Source organism: Hyperolius riggenbachi, chromosome 3 (genome assembly GCF_040937935.1).
Source record: "Hyperolius riggenbachi isolate aHypRig1 chromosome 3, aHypRig1.pri, whole genome shotgun sequence".
Lineage (NCBI taxonomy): Eukaryota > Metazoa > Chordata > Amphibia > Anura > Hyperoliidae > Hyperolius > Hyperolius riggenbachi.
Window position 1 is genome coordinate 489,596,668 of NC_090648.1, and position 17,632 is coordinate 489,614,299.

At 45.3% G+C, this 17,632-nt stretch overlaps 1 protein-coding gene across 1 annotated transcript in view; it reads right to left on the reverse strand.

The window, feature by feature from the left end:
* Positions 1–6,157: 6,157 nt before the first annotated feature.
* SULT4A1 (sulfotransferase family 4A member 1) overlaps positions 6,158–17,632 on the reverse strand; it is a 41,343-nt gene continuing 29,868 nt past the window's right edge. Inside the window, exon 7 of the mRNA XM_068278178.1 lies at positions 6,158–9,725. Within this exon, the coding sequence (XP_068134279.1) occupies positions 9,613–9,725 (113 nt within the window). The 3' untranslated portion in view covers positions 6,158–9,612. The remainder of the gene's footprint in view (positions 9,726–17,632) is intronic.

Genomic DNA, 17,632 nt, shown 5'->3' on the forward strand with positions numbered 1-17,632 from the left:
TTCTGCACACTAGGAAAGCGACTGAAAAAAGTAGGAGCGGGGGAGGAAGGGAGAGATGGGGGAGGGGGAATGTCAGAGTTTTATTTAAAGAGACACTGAAGCGAAAAAAAATATGATATAATGAATTGGTTGTGTACTATGAATAATTACTAGAAGATTAGCAGCAAAGAAAATATTCTCATATTTTTATTTTCGGGTATATAGTGTTTTTTCTAACATTGCATCATTCTCTAATATGTGCAGATTACACAACACTCAGCATTCAAAATGATTCTTTCAAAGCAGTCTGTGAACTAATGACCTCTCCTCTGGCAGAGGAAAAGTAAAAAATTAACTAACAGTTGAGATAATAAAAGTCAGAAAACAGCCCTCTCCAAGTCGTAGAGCTTAATGGCTTTTTTGTATAGAGATAACAACTGGAGTTTCTTAAATCTTCCTGTACTGGAAACAATTAGACTGATGTATCTGATCTTCATGTTTTATTTCTTAGTTGTACTACACATACAAATCATAATATCATAGTTTTTTTTCGCTTCAGTGTCTCTTTAAATAACTTTAGAATTTGTGAGAAAATATCATAAGCTCCGGTAAAGGGAGATTCAAGCAAAACCTTTTTCATTGTGGATGTTTTCTTTATTATAAAAGCAACAATCTTATCCACAAAATTGTAGTTTTGTAAAAATTAAATTGCGCTATAATTGCATTGAGCTTTACTCACATGACTTGTAGATCAGGTCTGATCATTGCACTGTGCTATCCTTCCTGTTCCTATCTATACTGTATACACTGTACACCAGCCCTGATATTTCTCCTGCATCCCTGTGTGACAGCTTTACTCACATGACTTGTAGATCAGGTCTGATCATTGCTCTGTGCTGTCCTTCCTGTTCCTGTCTATACTGTATGCTGTGTACACTGTACACCAGCTCTGATATCTCTGCATCCCTGTGTGACAGCTTTACCCACATGACTTGTAGATCAGGCCTGATCATTGCTTTGTGCTGTCCTTCCCGTTCCTGTGTATACCAGCTCTATTTCTCCTGCATCCCTGTGTGACAGCTTTACTCACATGACTTGTGGATCAGGTCTGATCATTGCTCTGTGCTGTCCTTCCTGTTCCTGTCTATACTGTATACTGTGTACACTGTACACCAGCTGTGATATCTCTGCATCCATGTGTGACAGATTTACTCACATGACTTGTAGATCCGGTCTGATCATTGCTCTGTGCTGTCCTTCCTGTTCCTATCTATACTGTATACTGTGTACACTGTACACCAGCTCTGATATCTCTGCATCCCTGTGTGACAGCTTTACTCACATGACTTGTAGATCAGGTCTGATCATTGCTCTGTGCTGTCCTCCATGTCCCTGTCTATACTGTATACACTGTACACCAGCTCTGATATCTCTGCATCCCTGTGTGACAGCTTTACTCACATGACTTGTAGATCAGGTCTGATAATTGCTCTGTGCTGTCCTCCATGTCCCTGTCTATACTGTATACACTGTACACCAGCTCTGATATCTCTGCGTACCTATGTGACAGCTTTACTCACGTGACTTGTAGATCAGGTCTGATTATTGCTCTGTGCTGTCCTTCCTGTTCCTGTCTATACTGTATACTGTGTACACTGTGCACCAGCTCCGATATCTCTGCATCCCTATGTGACAGCTTTACTCACACGACTTCTCTGGTCTGATCATTGCTCTGTGCTGTCCTTCCCGTTCCTGGCTATACTGTATACTGTGTATACCAGCTCTGATATCTCTGCATCCCTGTGTGACAGCTTTACTCACATGACTTGTAGATCAGGTCTGATCATTGCACTGTGCTATCCTCCCTGTTCCTGTCTATACTGTATACTGTGTACACCAGCTCTGATATCTCTGCATCCCTGTGTGACAGCTTTACTCACATGAATTGTAGATCAGGTCTGATCATTGCACTATGCTGTCCATCCTGTTCCTGTCTCTGTATACTGGAGTTTTGGATCAGTAACAGATGAGACGCTGGGAAATTTCTTTGAAAATATGACTTAAAACCTTATTAGAGTAAAACATCACTGAACAGAGACAGAAGAACTTTTCCTGGTTTACATTTTCCTTCTTTATGGATTTGGGCTTCAAACAAAAAACATTTCCTTAAGGTGGCCACTAACGGTCCAATTTCTAGTGAAAAATCGTTCGAGCGATCAGAAATTCTGATCGGATTGGCTGTAAATAATCTCAGTTGGACACAATCGATTATGAACAAGTGAAAAAAATGTCAGCCGGATGAATTTTCGTCGAACCAAAATTTGGAATTTGTTGGCTGTGATAGATAGGAAGCAAAGATTGGTTGGTTGATGGTGTAGTGAACGATGTATTACAACATTTCACTTCCGATCAGAATTTCTGATCGCTCAAACGATTTTTCGCAAGAAATTGGATTGTTAGTGGCCACCTTTAGTTTCCTAATTATCCTGCAGACTATTTGCATTGTAGTATGCTGTATGAGCAGCTGCTGCCACCTTGTGGCTAAAGATGAAAATCTCAACACAGATTTTTTTTTTTCCTCGTTACAATTTTCACATCAATTGCTTAGCACAGAGTTATACCTTCATTATTTGTATTTATTTTGCTTCTTTGTAAATCTGTTTTATATGCTTCAGACCTGTGTCCTGAGAAACAGAAGATAAATAATTGGTGGGAAACATGGATGTTGGTCATTGCTAATCGTCTCTTTCTATAAACTCTTCTTATGTCATGTAGATCCTCTGAGAATTAAAGATCACAGCAGGATTTTTGGTTTGAGTATAGCTGCATGCTTGTTCCGGGCAGGCTGGGCTGCTGAATCTCTGTGTCTACTGACATACGTATTAATGATAGCTCTGAGCTGTGGTGGTTCTTTGCTATAGGATGGGATGTCTAATGTCCTCATTATGCACTTTGGGCTCTCAAGATGCTCTCGTTGGGGTTTTTGATTGACAGATGTAACAGCCAATCAGCTGGGGGAGGGGTGCCAGTTACTGATTGGCGTCACATCACATCTGTCAAATAAAACGAAAGACCTCCCTCTACAGCAGTGGTCCTCAAACTAAGGCTGAATAGGGCCCACGAGGCTTTTTCACTGGCCCCAAAACACAAAGGGCTTGATTCACAAAGCGGTGCTAACCTACTTAGCACGTCTAAAGTCTTTAGACGCGCTAACCAGGGTGCTAAGTAGGTTAGCACCGGATTTCTCAATCAGATCGCGCACTAACTTTGCGTGCGCAAAGTTTTATGCGCGCTAAGTCCCATAGGCTTTAATGGGCACTTCGCACGGAGCGCCCTGCGCTCTGTGCAGTACGCGCGTAAAGTTTTATGCGCATAAAGTTTTGCGCACATAAAGTTTTATGCGCGAAAAGCTTGTTTAGACGTGCTAAGGGGGTTTTCACAGGCGTGCTAACAGTTAGCACCGCTTTGTGAATCAAGCCCAAAATGTATAACTTATAGATGTGGCCCACTGCACCTTTAAATATCAGCGGCCCGCATATAGAATAGCAGTGCTGGCGCCTTCCATCCATCCACTGTAGAAGCCTCACCGTCTTCCAATCCAATCCTGCATCAGGGACCCTGCTGTCCAATTGGACGGTAGGTTGTCACCTGGGTATGCTTCCCTGTCTGGTGCACAAAGATGTTCTTCGGGCGCCGCGTGACTGAATGGCTGCTGCTGGGAGTTCTCCTCCGGGCATGATTGTGGGAATCAATACCTAGATTCAATGTAATGTTTTTCAACATCAGTTTATGTATGTTCCGCCCCCCAGCAGGCTGAAGTATATTGTCCCGGCCCTTGACTGAAAAATTTTGGGGAACCCTGCACTACAGGGAGAAACAGTAACTAAACCTCTAGATTGCTATACTCCGCTATAATCAGGGGAATTGGGCATTGACCAGTTTCATTGGTTCCCCCAGTGCACTGGAAGACCCTGTCCAGGACCCTGATTGCAGTACTGTCTGTGGCCCCAGATCACTGGCCCTGAAGCAAGGTGAAGTTTATTATTTTCTGCCCTAGGCCAGCTTTCTTGTCTCCACTTCCATGTGCTGCCCTACTCCTCCATGTGTAACATCCATGTACAGCAGCCTCCTCTCCCATTCCATGTGCATCCCCCTGCTCCATGTGTATCACCCATGTACAGCAGCCTCCTCTCCCATTCCATGTGCAGCCCCCTCATCCATGTGAAACATGCATGTACCGCAGCCCCCTCCCATTCCATGTGCACCTACCTCGTCCATGTGAAACATCCATGTACTGCAGCCCTCTACCATTCCATATGCAGCCCCCTCATCCATGTGTAACATCCATGTGCAGCAGTCCTCTACCATTCCATGTGCCGCCCCCTCTTCCATGTGTTACATCCATGTACAGCAGCCCTTCCCATTCCATGTGCAGCCTCCTCTTCCACATGTAACATCCATATACAGCAGCCCCTCCCATTCCCCCCCCCCCCTCTTGCAAATGTAATATCCATGTACAGCAGCCCCTCTCCCATTCCATGTGCAGCCCCCTCTTCCATGTGTAACATCCATGTACAGCAGCTCCTTTCCCGTTCCATGTGCAGCCCCCTTTTCCATGCGTAACATCCATGTACATCAGCCCCTCCCATTCCATGTGCAGCCTCCTCTTCCACATGTAACATCCATATACAGCAGCCCCTCCCATTCCCCCCCCCCTCTTGCAAATGTAATATCTATGTACAGCAGCCCCTTTCCCGTTCCATGTGCAGCCCCCTCTTCCATGTGTATCATCCATGTACAGCAGCCCCTCCCATTCCATGTGCAGTCCCCTCCTCCATGTGTAACATCCATGTACACCAATACCCCTCCTATTCCATGTACAGCCCGCTCTTCCTGGTGTATCACCCATGCACAGCAGCCACTCCCATTCCATGTACAGCTCCCTCTTCCATGTGTAACATCCATTCCATGTGCAGCCCCGTCTGCTTTGCATTCCATAATAGTTTTTGGGAAGAAAAGTAGCTATAATTATTTATCTCAGTCATGAGTGTTTCCCTTGTAGCCTGCGTTCCTCCATGTTGGGTTGTAGCCGCCTCACTCTTTGCAGATTGAAGAGGCACTGCCAGAGAATCTGCACTCTTTGAGCTCTTAATCCCGCCATACCCGCCTATATTTGGAAACATGGCTGAAGGATGTGGTAGGGCGGTTCAACTGGGTTTCATAAATGGCGGCAGACTTGTTCAAGAGTTTGTTGAATATGCTTTTGTGGCCGTGTCTGCGAACATGCGGTCGCAGTGAGACGCACAAAAGAAAAAGGGGATGCAATTTTGCATGCTCAAGTGTGTGCTCAGCCTAAAGGTGCCCATACACTTAAACGATTTCCCGGCGATAGACAGCAGATTCGATCACTGTGATTGAATCTGCTGTGAAATCGATGCGCAAACACCGACCGAACTACCGATTTCCATCCGAAATCCCGTCCCGTCGATCTGTTCGCGCGGAAGATTTCACTCAATCGCCGGTGGGTCGGGAGTGCGTTGATAGCGGCGTTCGAATGTCCGACCGATGCTAGTGGCGGTACATTGCCTGCTCCGCCGGCGCGTGTCCCCGCTGTCTCTTCTCCGCGCTGGGCTCTGGCTGGCTTCACTTCTTCCTGTCCCGACAGGACGTTTTACCAGTAGAGCGCCCTCTACTGTTTAAACTTCCCCGGACAGGAAGTAAAGTGAAGCTGGAGCCCAGAGTGGAGAAGAGACAGCGGAGACCGGGGGGGGGGGGGGGGGGGGGACTCAGGTAATGTATGCTGGGGGCGGCGGCACAGGCAGCTCCACAGATTGTGAATCGGTTTCATAGTGGAATCAATTCAAAATCTGTTTGCAGTGTAGGCAGCCAGTAGATCCCTCTTTGATCAGATTCGATCACAGAGCGATCTATCTGCTGGTCGATCTGGTGGCAATCGACCAGTGTATGGCAGCCTTAAGGGTGGATTCTGCTGCATTGTGCTGAAGTGTACAATCCATAGATAAGGACAACGAGTTTGTGCTTTCGCATAGACCGATGTGCATACGTGAATATGTCAGCTGCACTACAATAGACCACCCAGCATTTTTGCAAACATTTATTTGGTCCTCCGCTCCAGATCAAGATAAAACTATTGTACACGAAGCACAGAACACCACAGTGATATATAAGATCAGGATTTTATTTGATTGAATGACACAAACCATACAACCGATGCAACAATAAAGCCCTGAGATGCGATTCTCACACAGCATTCGGCGCCGGCGCGCGGCAGACCGTGCTTTCCATGACTCGGTTTCTGGGTTTATCAAATATTCTGACAATAATCTCCATTTAAAAGCGCTAGAAAATACAGTGAACTATTACTACACGAAAGAGAGAGAGAGGCTCCTTATCCATACATCTCTGCAGGAGCCTGGTTGCTGCCACCTGCAGCAGCCAATCAGATTGTACCTTTCTTGCAAGCAGCACGAGAAGACAGAGTAAGGGTGCATACACACATACAATTTTGATTGGCCAATGAGTGGTCAATTTTACCACTGCTGTATAAGGGTCAACAGATTCTGAATACTATGAACAGATTGTATAGGAAAGCTCTCATACTACATGGAGGTGGTACAATTAGTCCCCGATTGGCCAATTAAAATTGGATGTGTGTAGGCACCCTAATGCTACGTACACACTTGCGATAACGATCGTTTACAAAGAACGATGATTACCAGACGAACAATATTGGAAAGATTGGAATGCAACGATGGAATACAGCAATCATCATACACATTAACGATCGTTCTCGCAGAAAAGAACGATAAGAGGGAAATGTTGCGTTTATATTTTTATAAAATAAAAAAAAAATACACAAACATGGGGTTACAATAGATAAAAATATATGGTAGTTAACTTGAAAACAGAGTTTATTTGAAATGTATAATGTAACAATCGTTACGGGCCGCGCTACACAGGAAGTACGGAATCTGGGCAAAATCCAACGCAGACGCATTGGCCCTTGTAACGATCGTTCTCGGCAGAGAACTGCACACACAATAGTTTTGTAACAATTGTCGTTCAATATGATCCGTCCTGCTGGATTTTTTTATCATGCCGATATCGTTTGTTCGGCGTTGTACTTAATAATCGTTTGGTCTTTACCCAATTGTTGGCAGACCAATTGTTAAGCTGCTGCTAGTAGCGACCATAGTCGCCAGTGTGTACGTAGCATAAGAGGGAAAAATCTGATTGGTTGTTATAAGCAACAAGAACAGTTTCTCCTTCAGGGACTTTGGATCAGGAGCCTCAGAGGAAAAGCTCCCATTGCTTTGCCATATACATCAGGGACTGTACACACAAGCGCCAAATTCTAAGGCCCCTCCTCCACACTCGCGTTTGTAGCCATCACTGATGAGTGACCATGGCAATATTCTTTTTGCATTAATCTTCGCAAAAATAATGCTAAATTCAATTTTCGAGCAAAAATGCCATTGAAAGTAAATCTTATTTTTCCCCCTTTACGCAAATTTCTAAAGTAAAATATCGAAAATTGTGTGCAGAAATTTTTTTATAATCGAAAATAGCATTTTCGATGCGAAAATGACTGTCGAAAATTTGCAAGCAACAGTGGTAGCCATGTTTTGTGGTTCACCCCGAAGGACATCTGAAGTGCGTAGACTGCGCAATGTCCCCATCCATGCCGCGGAATAGCAACATAAACTTGCTGACACGTTTCCGGCAACCCATTGCGATTCCCATCCATTATAATAAATGAGAATAACCATCCCAAAAATCACGTAAGAACACGAGTGGCGTGCGTTGCATGAACCCCTGCGATTCCCAAAGCGTGCAAATGGGCGCCCAACAGATATGTAAGGGTGGACATCTGGAGGCCTGCTGAACACGCTTACATGCAAGGAGGGGGCGTAGCATTCGTGTGAATGAGCCCCACATTTATTATAGAGTGTGCATGATATAACGCCAGGGTGAGGTCCCGCCCCCAAGTGTGCTATAACGGCGCAGAAGAGATGGAGGAGGCATTGTAGCAGCCAGTTTTTGGTGTTTTTTTTTTTAGGGCTGGTCAATGGGATGTCAACAATTGCGAGTTAATACAGAATTATGCACATATAGCATGCAAATTTATGTAGCTTGAAAATGGATCAATCAAAGGTGAGACACAATCCATCATTCTCAGTCACTGATCTCTTGGCTATCTGGGAAAAGCACGGGGGCACACCTGCGATCGCGCGCGGGAGCGTTCCACTGCAGCAGAGCAGCCGCCTGGACGTGAGGATCATGTCCGGGCGGCTGAAACGGTTAAAGAGAAACCATAACCAAGAACCGAACTTCGTCCCAATCAGTAGCTGATATCCCCTTTCCAATGAGAAATCTATTCCTTTTCACAAACTGATCATCAGGAGGCTCTGTATGGCTGATATTGTGGTGAAACCCCCCACAGTGTGATGTCAGGACCATGGTCTTGACCGTTTCCTGCCTGTGACCCTGATTGTATTGTGGGAAATAGCTGTTTACAGCTGTTTCCAACTACCAAAAAAAGCAAGCCGCATCTCCTTCAACTGACATCACCTGCCAGCAGTAAAAATGTCACATATGATAAATGTCAGAATGTAAATCAGGGAGAGGAAAGATTTTACAATGAGCAAACACTGACTAACTAATTTATATATAATTATTTTAAAAATTAAGCACTTTTTTAATCACATTATTTTCACTGGAGTTCCTCTTTAACCTGCCTAAATTTGCATACTAAATTCGGCAAGAATCCTGCATCAACTCAGAATTATTCGCATCTCATTGACCATCCATAGTGTCCCTTTCTTTCTGTCTCAAACTACCCATACACTGCTGGAATGCAGCGCCGATTGGACTGTGATTGTCCTGTGATCGACACTATTTGTGATGTCCGCAAAAAAACTGTCCCCAATCGCTGAATGTCACCATGAGTTGGCCAATATGCATTGCCAATGTGCTCCAGTGGTAAAAAAAAATAAAAAAAAATCTTTGGCCAATTCGCCGTATCGTACATCGAATTGGGCTAAATATTATATAGTGTATGGCCAGCTTTACTCTCTCTCTTTTTGTTGAGGTGGGGGGAGGGGGGCTGGAAAAGGAACAGGAGCCCTTTTCCACTACCCTGCATTTTGCGATCTAATTCCGTTCGATAACAGATCGCAAAACACAGCGTACAGTAAAACTAATGCTAATTTTTTTACTGAGATGGAAGAGGTCACTTGTAAAGGATGTACCCCGCCCCCAGCCCCGCCCACCTCCTCCACATCCCCATCCTATTTGGCGCTTGTGTGTACCGCTCCTTACATTTCAGAGGTTCTGCAGTGTTCTGTGACCCCCATGTGCGGTTCTGTAGGATCTGCATTGTGGTCCTGGTCACACCCCCTCTTACCCCAGGACCCAATGATTGTGTGGCGGCAGCTCCAGCACTACAAGAGGTGACGGATAAAAAGCAATGGAATACTGAGAGAGGGGTGTGAGAGCGCCCCCTGCAGGTAACAGTACACAGGAGAAGTACAGTGTGTTGTGCAGCCAGTAGAGACAGAAGCCAGAAGCTGGTCTAGCTATAATACACCAGTAACAAACGCCATGCAGGTTCTATAAGCTGAAGTCGAAGGTCAGATCCGATTTGCCCATCCGCTGCTTGTACACCAGATCGAACTTCTCGTTCATGGACACGGTGAAGATATCTTTCCAGACGCCGACCCTTCCTGCAGAGAGAAAAGAGGTACGGGTGAGAGAGCTCCGCGGCGGATTTATCAAGAAGACTGGAGAGCGACCGATCGGGCGTTCCCTGTTTCATAACAACTATTCTGATTGGTTAATTTGTGCAACTTCTCCAGTTTCCCCCGCGCCAATCTCAATCAGAGATCGCCAACCAGATGTGAATCATTAAGGGTGAATGTACATTTTCTGCGGGTTTTATGCAAATTTGTGCAGCTTGGACCAATCAAAATTGTCAGCTACTAAAGGTTCCGGTGCATCTACCAATTTAGCAGCCGATTAACCATCCAATTCGATCACTATTATCGACTCGGATGAAAATCCGTGCCGCCGTCAGCATGCCCATTCGATGATTTAACCAATTTCGAAGGTCCGAAATTGGTCGAAAGTATCCATCGGACTTGCTGCAAAATGCCGGGCCGACATGCACGATTGAGTGTGCAGCGGTAAAGGGCGTGCAATAATCAAGAATGATGAATGTGATGGAAACTCCCAGCTGCTGCCCCCCTCCCCCACAATGTAAGTGCCCCCCCCCCCCTTCTGCATTTCACTCTCCTCTGCCCGCTGGACTCTTTTCTTCCGGGTTCTTGCCCTCACGTGGTTGGTAACCGGAAGAGGCGTCCTATGGGTGGCGGAGAGGTAATGTATTATTGTAGTGGCACAGGTGGTACATTTACACCAGGAGGGACAGCAGCCGGGGGTGGCAAAATCACCATACGGTATCACAAGGCCGATTGCCAAAAGATTTTATGCTAATATCGGTCTGGAATCGGCCTGTGGTGTATGGGCGGCCAACAGATCTATCTCCAATCAGATTGGATCAGAGAGAGATCTGTCTATTGGTCAATCGGCCGCCAAAATCGCTCCTTTAGTGTTGGGTTGGTCCAACTGAAAGTTGCATAAATCTGCATAGGTTTATCATAAAATTGACATCAACCTGAAGTGATTGGCATTTCAATAACTATTTCGATGCCCATTAACGGTACAATATTTTCCTCAGATGCAACCATTTGATCAGATTTAAGGGAGTGTAAGCAATCGGAAAGGTAATTATCGATTGTTCATATAAACGTGACGATTAGAGCACTTTCTCTCTTCAGATAGGATCGTAAAATCCAACTTTCCCATCCAACAAAATAATGTATTTTAATCGAATGTAGCATTATTTCACTTTGGTTTTCTCCACACACTGCGTGGTTTTCTGTACAATTCGATTGTGAAAATCTGATTGAAGGCTCTCATCTGAGGAAAATATTGTTCCGTTAATGGGCATCTTAAAGGGGAACTTCAGCCTAAACAAACATGCTGTCATTAAGTTACATTAGGTATGTTAATTAAAATAGATAGTTAATATAATCTTTTACAATCTTTTTGATTTTCTGGGGGCAGCCATCTTTTTGGTTGAAAGGAGGTGACAGGGATCATTAGACACAGTTCCAACTGTCCTGTGTCCTGATCACCCCTCCCAGCTACGCGCGCTAGGCTTCAAATCTCAAATTAAAAATAAAAAAATTGCGCCAAAACAGCAGGAGAACAACATCAGAAATCCCATCATGCTTTGCACAGCATCAGGGGAAATGCCCGGGCAGTTTTCTTCTGTGCAGCTAAAAATGAGGCTTGGGTAAGAAAAACAAAGTTCTGATGCTGTGAAACTGTTAAAGAAACACCAAGCCTTTTCAGTGCTGCTGGGTAGATGTTTAGTCTGGGGGTTCACTTTAAAGGCCTGATAACTCAAGCCCCAGGTGTGACAGACTGCACCCCCTTATATAAATAAAAAAAAGACAGCGTGCCTATTTTGAACATGTGGTTTTAGACATAAAGTAGCTTTCAACCCACATTTATTATTGTAATAGAATCATTCTTCAGTCACAAATGTGTTAGCAAATGTTATTTCTACGGCTTACCACAGGGTGGCGCTGGTTGCTCACAAGTTTCACAGTTTGTTTATCTTTCTCTGGTTGGGTCTGCAACCTATTGTAATCAGTATTTATTTCCTCGGCTGCTGAGAAATAAAGAGGGAGCAGGGCTAAAGCTGTAAATTGGCTTTCTTAAAGAGTACCTAAGCCGAAGCTGGGATACAAAAATTAGATACTTAAAGAGAGGGAAGCATCCTATTGAGGCTTCCCTCCCTACTCTGATGTCCCCTGTCGCTGAGCGCAGCCCCCTGAAAGATTAGCGACAAGACATTGTTGTTAATCATATCGGGGCTGTGCAGCTCTTCTTCCTCCAGCAATAACCAACCAAGCCCGTCCGCTTCATGGTATTGTGCATGCACGGGGCGTGCTTGTGCAGCTACTGCACTGCCCCGATATGGGGGGGGGGGCTGTGTTCAGCAATGGGGGGCATTGGAGTACCGAAAGGAACCACATTGGATCCTGAGGCTTCCCTCTCCTAAGGTAAAGTATCTGATTTTGATCCCAAGCTTCAGCTCAGGAACACTTTAAAGGGAACCAGAGACGAAGCACCCTCATGTATTTTACCATATATATCAGTGGGAACAATAGAGAAAACGCCTACCCTGCTCTCTGTTTCATCCTTCACTGCTCAGCCTGCTTGTTATCAACCCTGATAAAATCCCTGACTGAGCATTCAGTCTGGCTTTGCTCAGGAATCATTATAGCTGAGTCATTATAGCAGAGCCAGAAGGGGGCAGGCTTGGTCTCGACATCAGAGAAGACAGACTCAGCTAAAATGATTCCTGAGCAAAGCCAGACTGAATGCTCAGTTGGGGATTTTATCAGGGCTGTTACAAGCAGGCTGAGCAGTGAGGATGAAACAGAGAGCAAGGTAGGTGCTTTCTCTAATGTCCCCACTGATCTATATGGTAAAATACATGAGGGTGCTTCGTCTCTGTTACACTTTTAGGATAAAAATAGATTTTTACTTGTAAACATTGTCTTTTGTGTAGTTCATTAATTGTGCTCTCAGGAAATGAAGTAAATAAACTGAATGCACTATTTTCTGCTTATTTCACTGGAAAAAGTTAATTTAGTCCTAGGAGTTTTGGTTGACCATGAGCTTGCTGGGTAGTCTGTAACATTGTGTCCCTTACTTGTTGCTTACAATCAACTTTTCTGATTGATTGTAACGTTTCAAAAATGTGTCCAATGTCCACCTATGTCAAACTTTCCCCAATTATAAAAAAAAATATATATATATATATATATATATATATATATATATTAAAAACGCACACACAAAAATATTGGGTCTCTGCGGTTGATTCACAGAGACTTATTTTCAACCTTAACCTCCCTGACGTTTTTTTTGCATAATTTTTTTTTTCTATCAAGTAGCTAGCCTAGCGCTAGCTACATGATGCCCCCCTCCCTGCGGCGTCCCTCCCACCCCTCCGATCGCCACCGGCGCGTATGCCCATAAGGAAATCCCGTTCTGAAAGGGATTTCCTTTAGGGCTTCCCCTGTCACCATGGCGACGAGCGCGATGACGTCACCGGGAGTCCCAATCCACCCCTCAGCGCTGCCTGGCACTGATTGGCCAGGCTGCGCACGTGGTCTCGACGAGGGGGCCCTCTAACGCGGCGGGTAGCGGCGAATCGGCGGCGATCGCATGATACACGCAGCTAGCAAAGTGCTAGCTGTGTGCAACATAAAAAAATTATGTAAATCGGCCCACCAGGGCCTGAGAAATCCTCCGCGGCGGGTTACCCCGAGCTCAGCTCGGGATAACCGGCAAGGAGGTTAAAGGACAACTGAAGTGAGAGGGATATGGAGGCTCCCATATTTATTTTCTTTTAACCTCCCTGGCGGTAAGCCCGTGCTGAGCACGGGCTATGCCGCGCAGGAGGATTTCTCAGGCCCTGCTGGGCAGATTTTCATACTTTTTTTTTTTTTTTTTTTCTGCAACACGCAGCTAGCACTTTGCTAGCTGCGAGTGCACTCTGATCGCCGCCACTCCGCGCCGATTAGCCGTCTCCGCGCCGATTAGCCGTTGCCGCGCCGCCCCCCCCCCCCCCCCCAGACCCTGTGCGCTGCCTGGCCAATCAGTGCCAGGCAGCGCAGAGGGGTAGATCGGGACTCCCAATGACGTCGGTGACGTCATGCCGCCTGTCGCCATGGCGACGGGGGAAGCCCTCCAGGAAATCCCGTTCTTTGAAAGGGGATTTCATGATCGGAGATCGCTGGAGGCGATCAAAGAGGGCGGGGGGATGCCTCTGCAGCCCCCTGGCGGTTTTTAATAGACCGCCAGGGAGGTTAAGCAGTGCCAGTTACCTGGCTATTCTGCTGACCCTCTGCTTCTAATACATTTAGCCACAGACCCTGAACAAGCATACAGCAGATCAGGTGTTCCTGACATTGTCAGATCTGACCAGATTAGCCACATGCTTGTGTAATTCAGACACCACTGCAGCCAAATGGATCACCAGGACTGCCAGGCAACCGGTATTGCTTAAAAGGAAATCAATATGGCAGCCTCCATATCCCTCTCACTTCAGTTGTCCTTTAAAAAATAGTAAATGATATATGCAGTATATGGCAAAACTGCCTTGTGCCTGTATACACACTAGAGATGGCAGCTTCAGTCAAGGACAGTCTTAAAGTGCAGCAGAAGGGGGGGGGGGCGAGCAATCCTCCCGGTAATAGAATATCATTGCCATCCTTTAAAGGATACGTCCGAGGTTATAAAAAAATAAGATCTGCTTACCTGGGGCTTCCTCCAAACCCTGGCAGCTGATCTGTAGAGATGTCCTGAACGGTTCCAGGCAAACTTTAGGTGGTTCGCATTCGCCGGCGGAGGCGAACTTTTCCGGAAGTTCGATTCGCCCCATAATGCTCCATCGAGCAGAACTTTGACCCTCTACATCACAGTCAGCAGGCACATTGACACCAATCAGACTACACTCACTCTTGGAGCCCCCCCTTATAAAAGGCAAGGTTCTCCTGTTGTTTTACTCACTCTTCTGCCTACAGTAATTAGTTAAGGTACAGCTGCTGACAGACTCTTCTAGGGAGAGTTTAGTTAGGCTCTTGTAGGCTTGTTCCTAGTTGTAAACTTGTTCCTAGCTGATTGTTATTCCTTATATTACCCTTCCTCTCTCCCTCCTCCCGGTGGGAGGAGGGTCTCATCTTACAGGCAATTGTAGTACTTCAAAAGCCAGCTTACATACCGTGGCTGGGAATAAAACCCAGGCTGGGCTGGGAATTGAACCCAGGTCGCAGTGTGTGGTAGGTAACTCACTTAACCACTATACCACCAACACTACATGCTGAAGCCAGCCTAGCATGTACCGTTATGATCAATCCAAGAGAAAACTTAGCTTGCTTAAGGATTTGTAGCATGTCAAAAGCCAACTCACATTGGCTGGGAATAGAACCCAAGCCTACCGCTCTGTAGGCTGCTATCCTAACCATTATACCACTTTATTGACACCAATCAGACTACACTCACTCTTGGAGCCCCACCCCCCCTTATAAAAAGGCAAGGTTCTCCTGTCGTTTTACTCACTCTTCTGTCTACAGTAATTAGTTAAGGTACAGCTGCTGACAGACTCTGCTAGGGAGAGTTTAGTTAGGCTCTTGTAGGCTTGTTCCTAGCTGATTGTTTTTCCTTATATTACCCTTCCTCTCTCCCTCCTCCCGGTGGGAGGAGGGTCTCATCTTCCAGGGAATTGTAGTACTTCAAAAGCCAGCTTACATACCGTGGCTGGGAATTAAACCCAGGCTGGGCTGGGAATTGAACCCAGGTCGCAGTGTGTGGTAGGTAACTCACTTAACCACTATACCACCAACACTACATGCTGAAGCCAGCCTAGCATGTACCGTTATGATCAATCCAAGAGAAAACTTAGCTTGCTTAAAGAGAACCAGAGATGAAGCAACCTCATGTATTTTACCTTATAAATCAGTGGGAACATGACAGTAAACACCTAATCTGCTCTTTGTTACATTGTTCTCTGTTTAATTTGCCTGTTATCACCTCTAAGATAAGAATCCCGACTAAGCAGTCGGTCTGGCTTTGCTACAGAATAATTATAGCTGAGACTGTGTTCTTTGCTGTCTTCAAGTCCAAGCCTGCCCCCTGCTGGCTTTGCTCAGGAATCATTATAGCTGAGTCATTATAGCAAAGCCAGACTCAATGCTCAGTCCGGGATTCTTATCTCAGCTAGATAACAGACACTTTTAGCAGTGAGGATGGAACAGAGAGCATGGTAAGTGTTTTCTCTAATGTTCCCACTGATTTCCATGGTAAAATACATGAGGGTGCTTCGTCTCTGGTTCACTTTAAGGATTTGTAGCATGTCAAAAGCCAACTCACATTGGCTGGGAATAGAACCCAAGCCTACCGCTCTGTAGGCTGCTATCCTAACCATTATACCACCAACACTACATGCTAAAACTTCTTGGAGCAGACTTACTTCCTCCCTCCAAAAGACACACATACATCCCCATAAAATCATTCAACAGCAACTGCATGCACAGTCTTTGTGGTACACAGTCTGTGTGGCACAATTGGTTAGTGCGTTTGGCTGTTAACTGCAAGGTTGGTGGTTCAAGCCCACCCAGGCATGGCCCGGCCTGTTGTGTTCAACAGTTGTCCCAAGAAAACCCCAGATAGCCAGGTAGATTCATCTCTCTCTCTCTCTCTCTCTCTCTCTCACTTCAATGGCATCAAGTCCTAGAGAGAGAGAGAGAGAGAGAGAGCTCATTTTTCTCTTGGGTATATCACAATGGTACATGCTAGGCTGGCTTCAGCATGTAGTGTTGTTGGTGATATAGTGGTTAAGTGAGTTACCTACCACACACTGAGACCTGGGTTCAATTCCCAGCCACGGTATGTAAGCTGGCTTTTGAAATAGTACAATTCTGTGGATTAAGCAAGCTAATTTTTCTCTTGGATTGATCATAATGGTACATGCTAGGCTGGCTTCAGCATGTAGTGTTGGTGGTGTAGTGGTTAAGTGAGTTACCTACCACACACTGAGACCTGGGTTCAATTCCCAGCCCAGCCTGGGTTCAATTCCCAGCCATGGTATCTAAGCTGGCTTTTGAAGTACTACAATTCCCTGGAAGATGGGAGAGAGGGATTCCTGTTGTAATAAAGCAGTGTAGGCCTGCAATTGAACATTCAATGAGATTTCTGACCTTAAAACACTGCTTTGTAGTAAATACAGATTTTTTTTTTTGATGTGTATTTCACTCAACCATGTCTTTCTCCAGGTATTAGACCCCATGAAACATCTTTTCTATCATTTTTCCAGTCAGCAGAAATTTTTCTAAATGTTTAAGTTTGCCTCCCTATTGAAGTCTATTGCGGTTCGCGAAACTTCGCGAACCGAAAATCGGAGGTTCACTACATCTCTACTGATCTGTCCCTGCAGCTCCGGTGTCCCGGGTTCCCCTCCGTTGGAGATGCCGATCTCGCCAGGTCAGGATCTTCTGTGCCTGCACGAGCGCTGCTCGGGATCGTGCTTACGCAGCCTGGTGCATTCTGTGCAGGCGCTAGTGAGTACCCCCCAGGGATTTGGTGTTTTTTTGTTTTGTTTTTTTATTACAAATTTGCTTAGAGAGATAAATTGTGAGTTAATAAGTAGAGATAATTCAACAGGTAAGCTTTGTGAATCAGCCCCTATAAATCAAGAAATTGACAATCTACCGTACGGCATTCATATTCCATAAACATTCATCAGAAAAGTCCATCTTCTTTTATCAGAAAAAATGGGAAATTCAATCAGATTTCATGAATGAAGGAAAAAAAAAAAAGCTTTTATCAAATTGCTGTAAAATTGGCTCATTTTATTTCATTGTGTGTGACTACCTTTAGGCCTTGTTCACATTGTAAATCGCTGGCGATTTATATGGCGATTTTTTTCTGCGCTTTTCCAAGCCCTTTCTGAGCAATTTTGGCTCCGAAAAGCGCTTTCATAAGCGCTTTT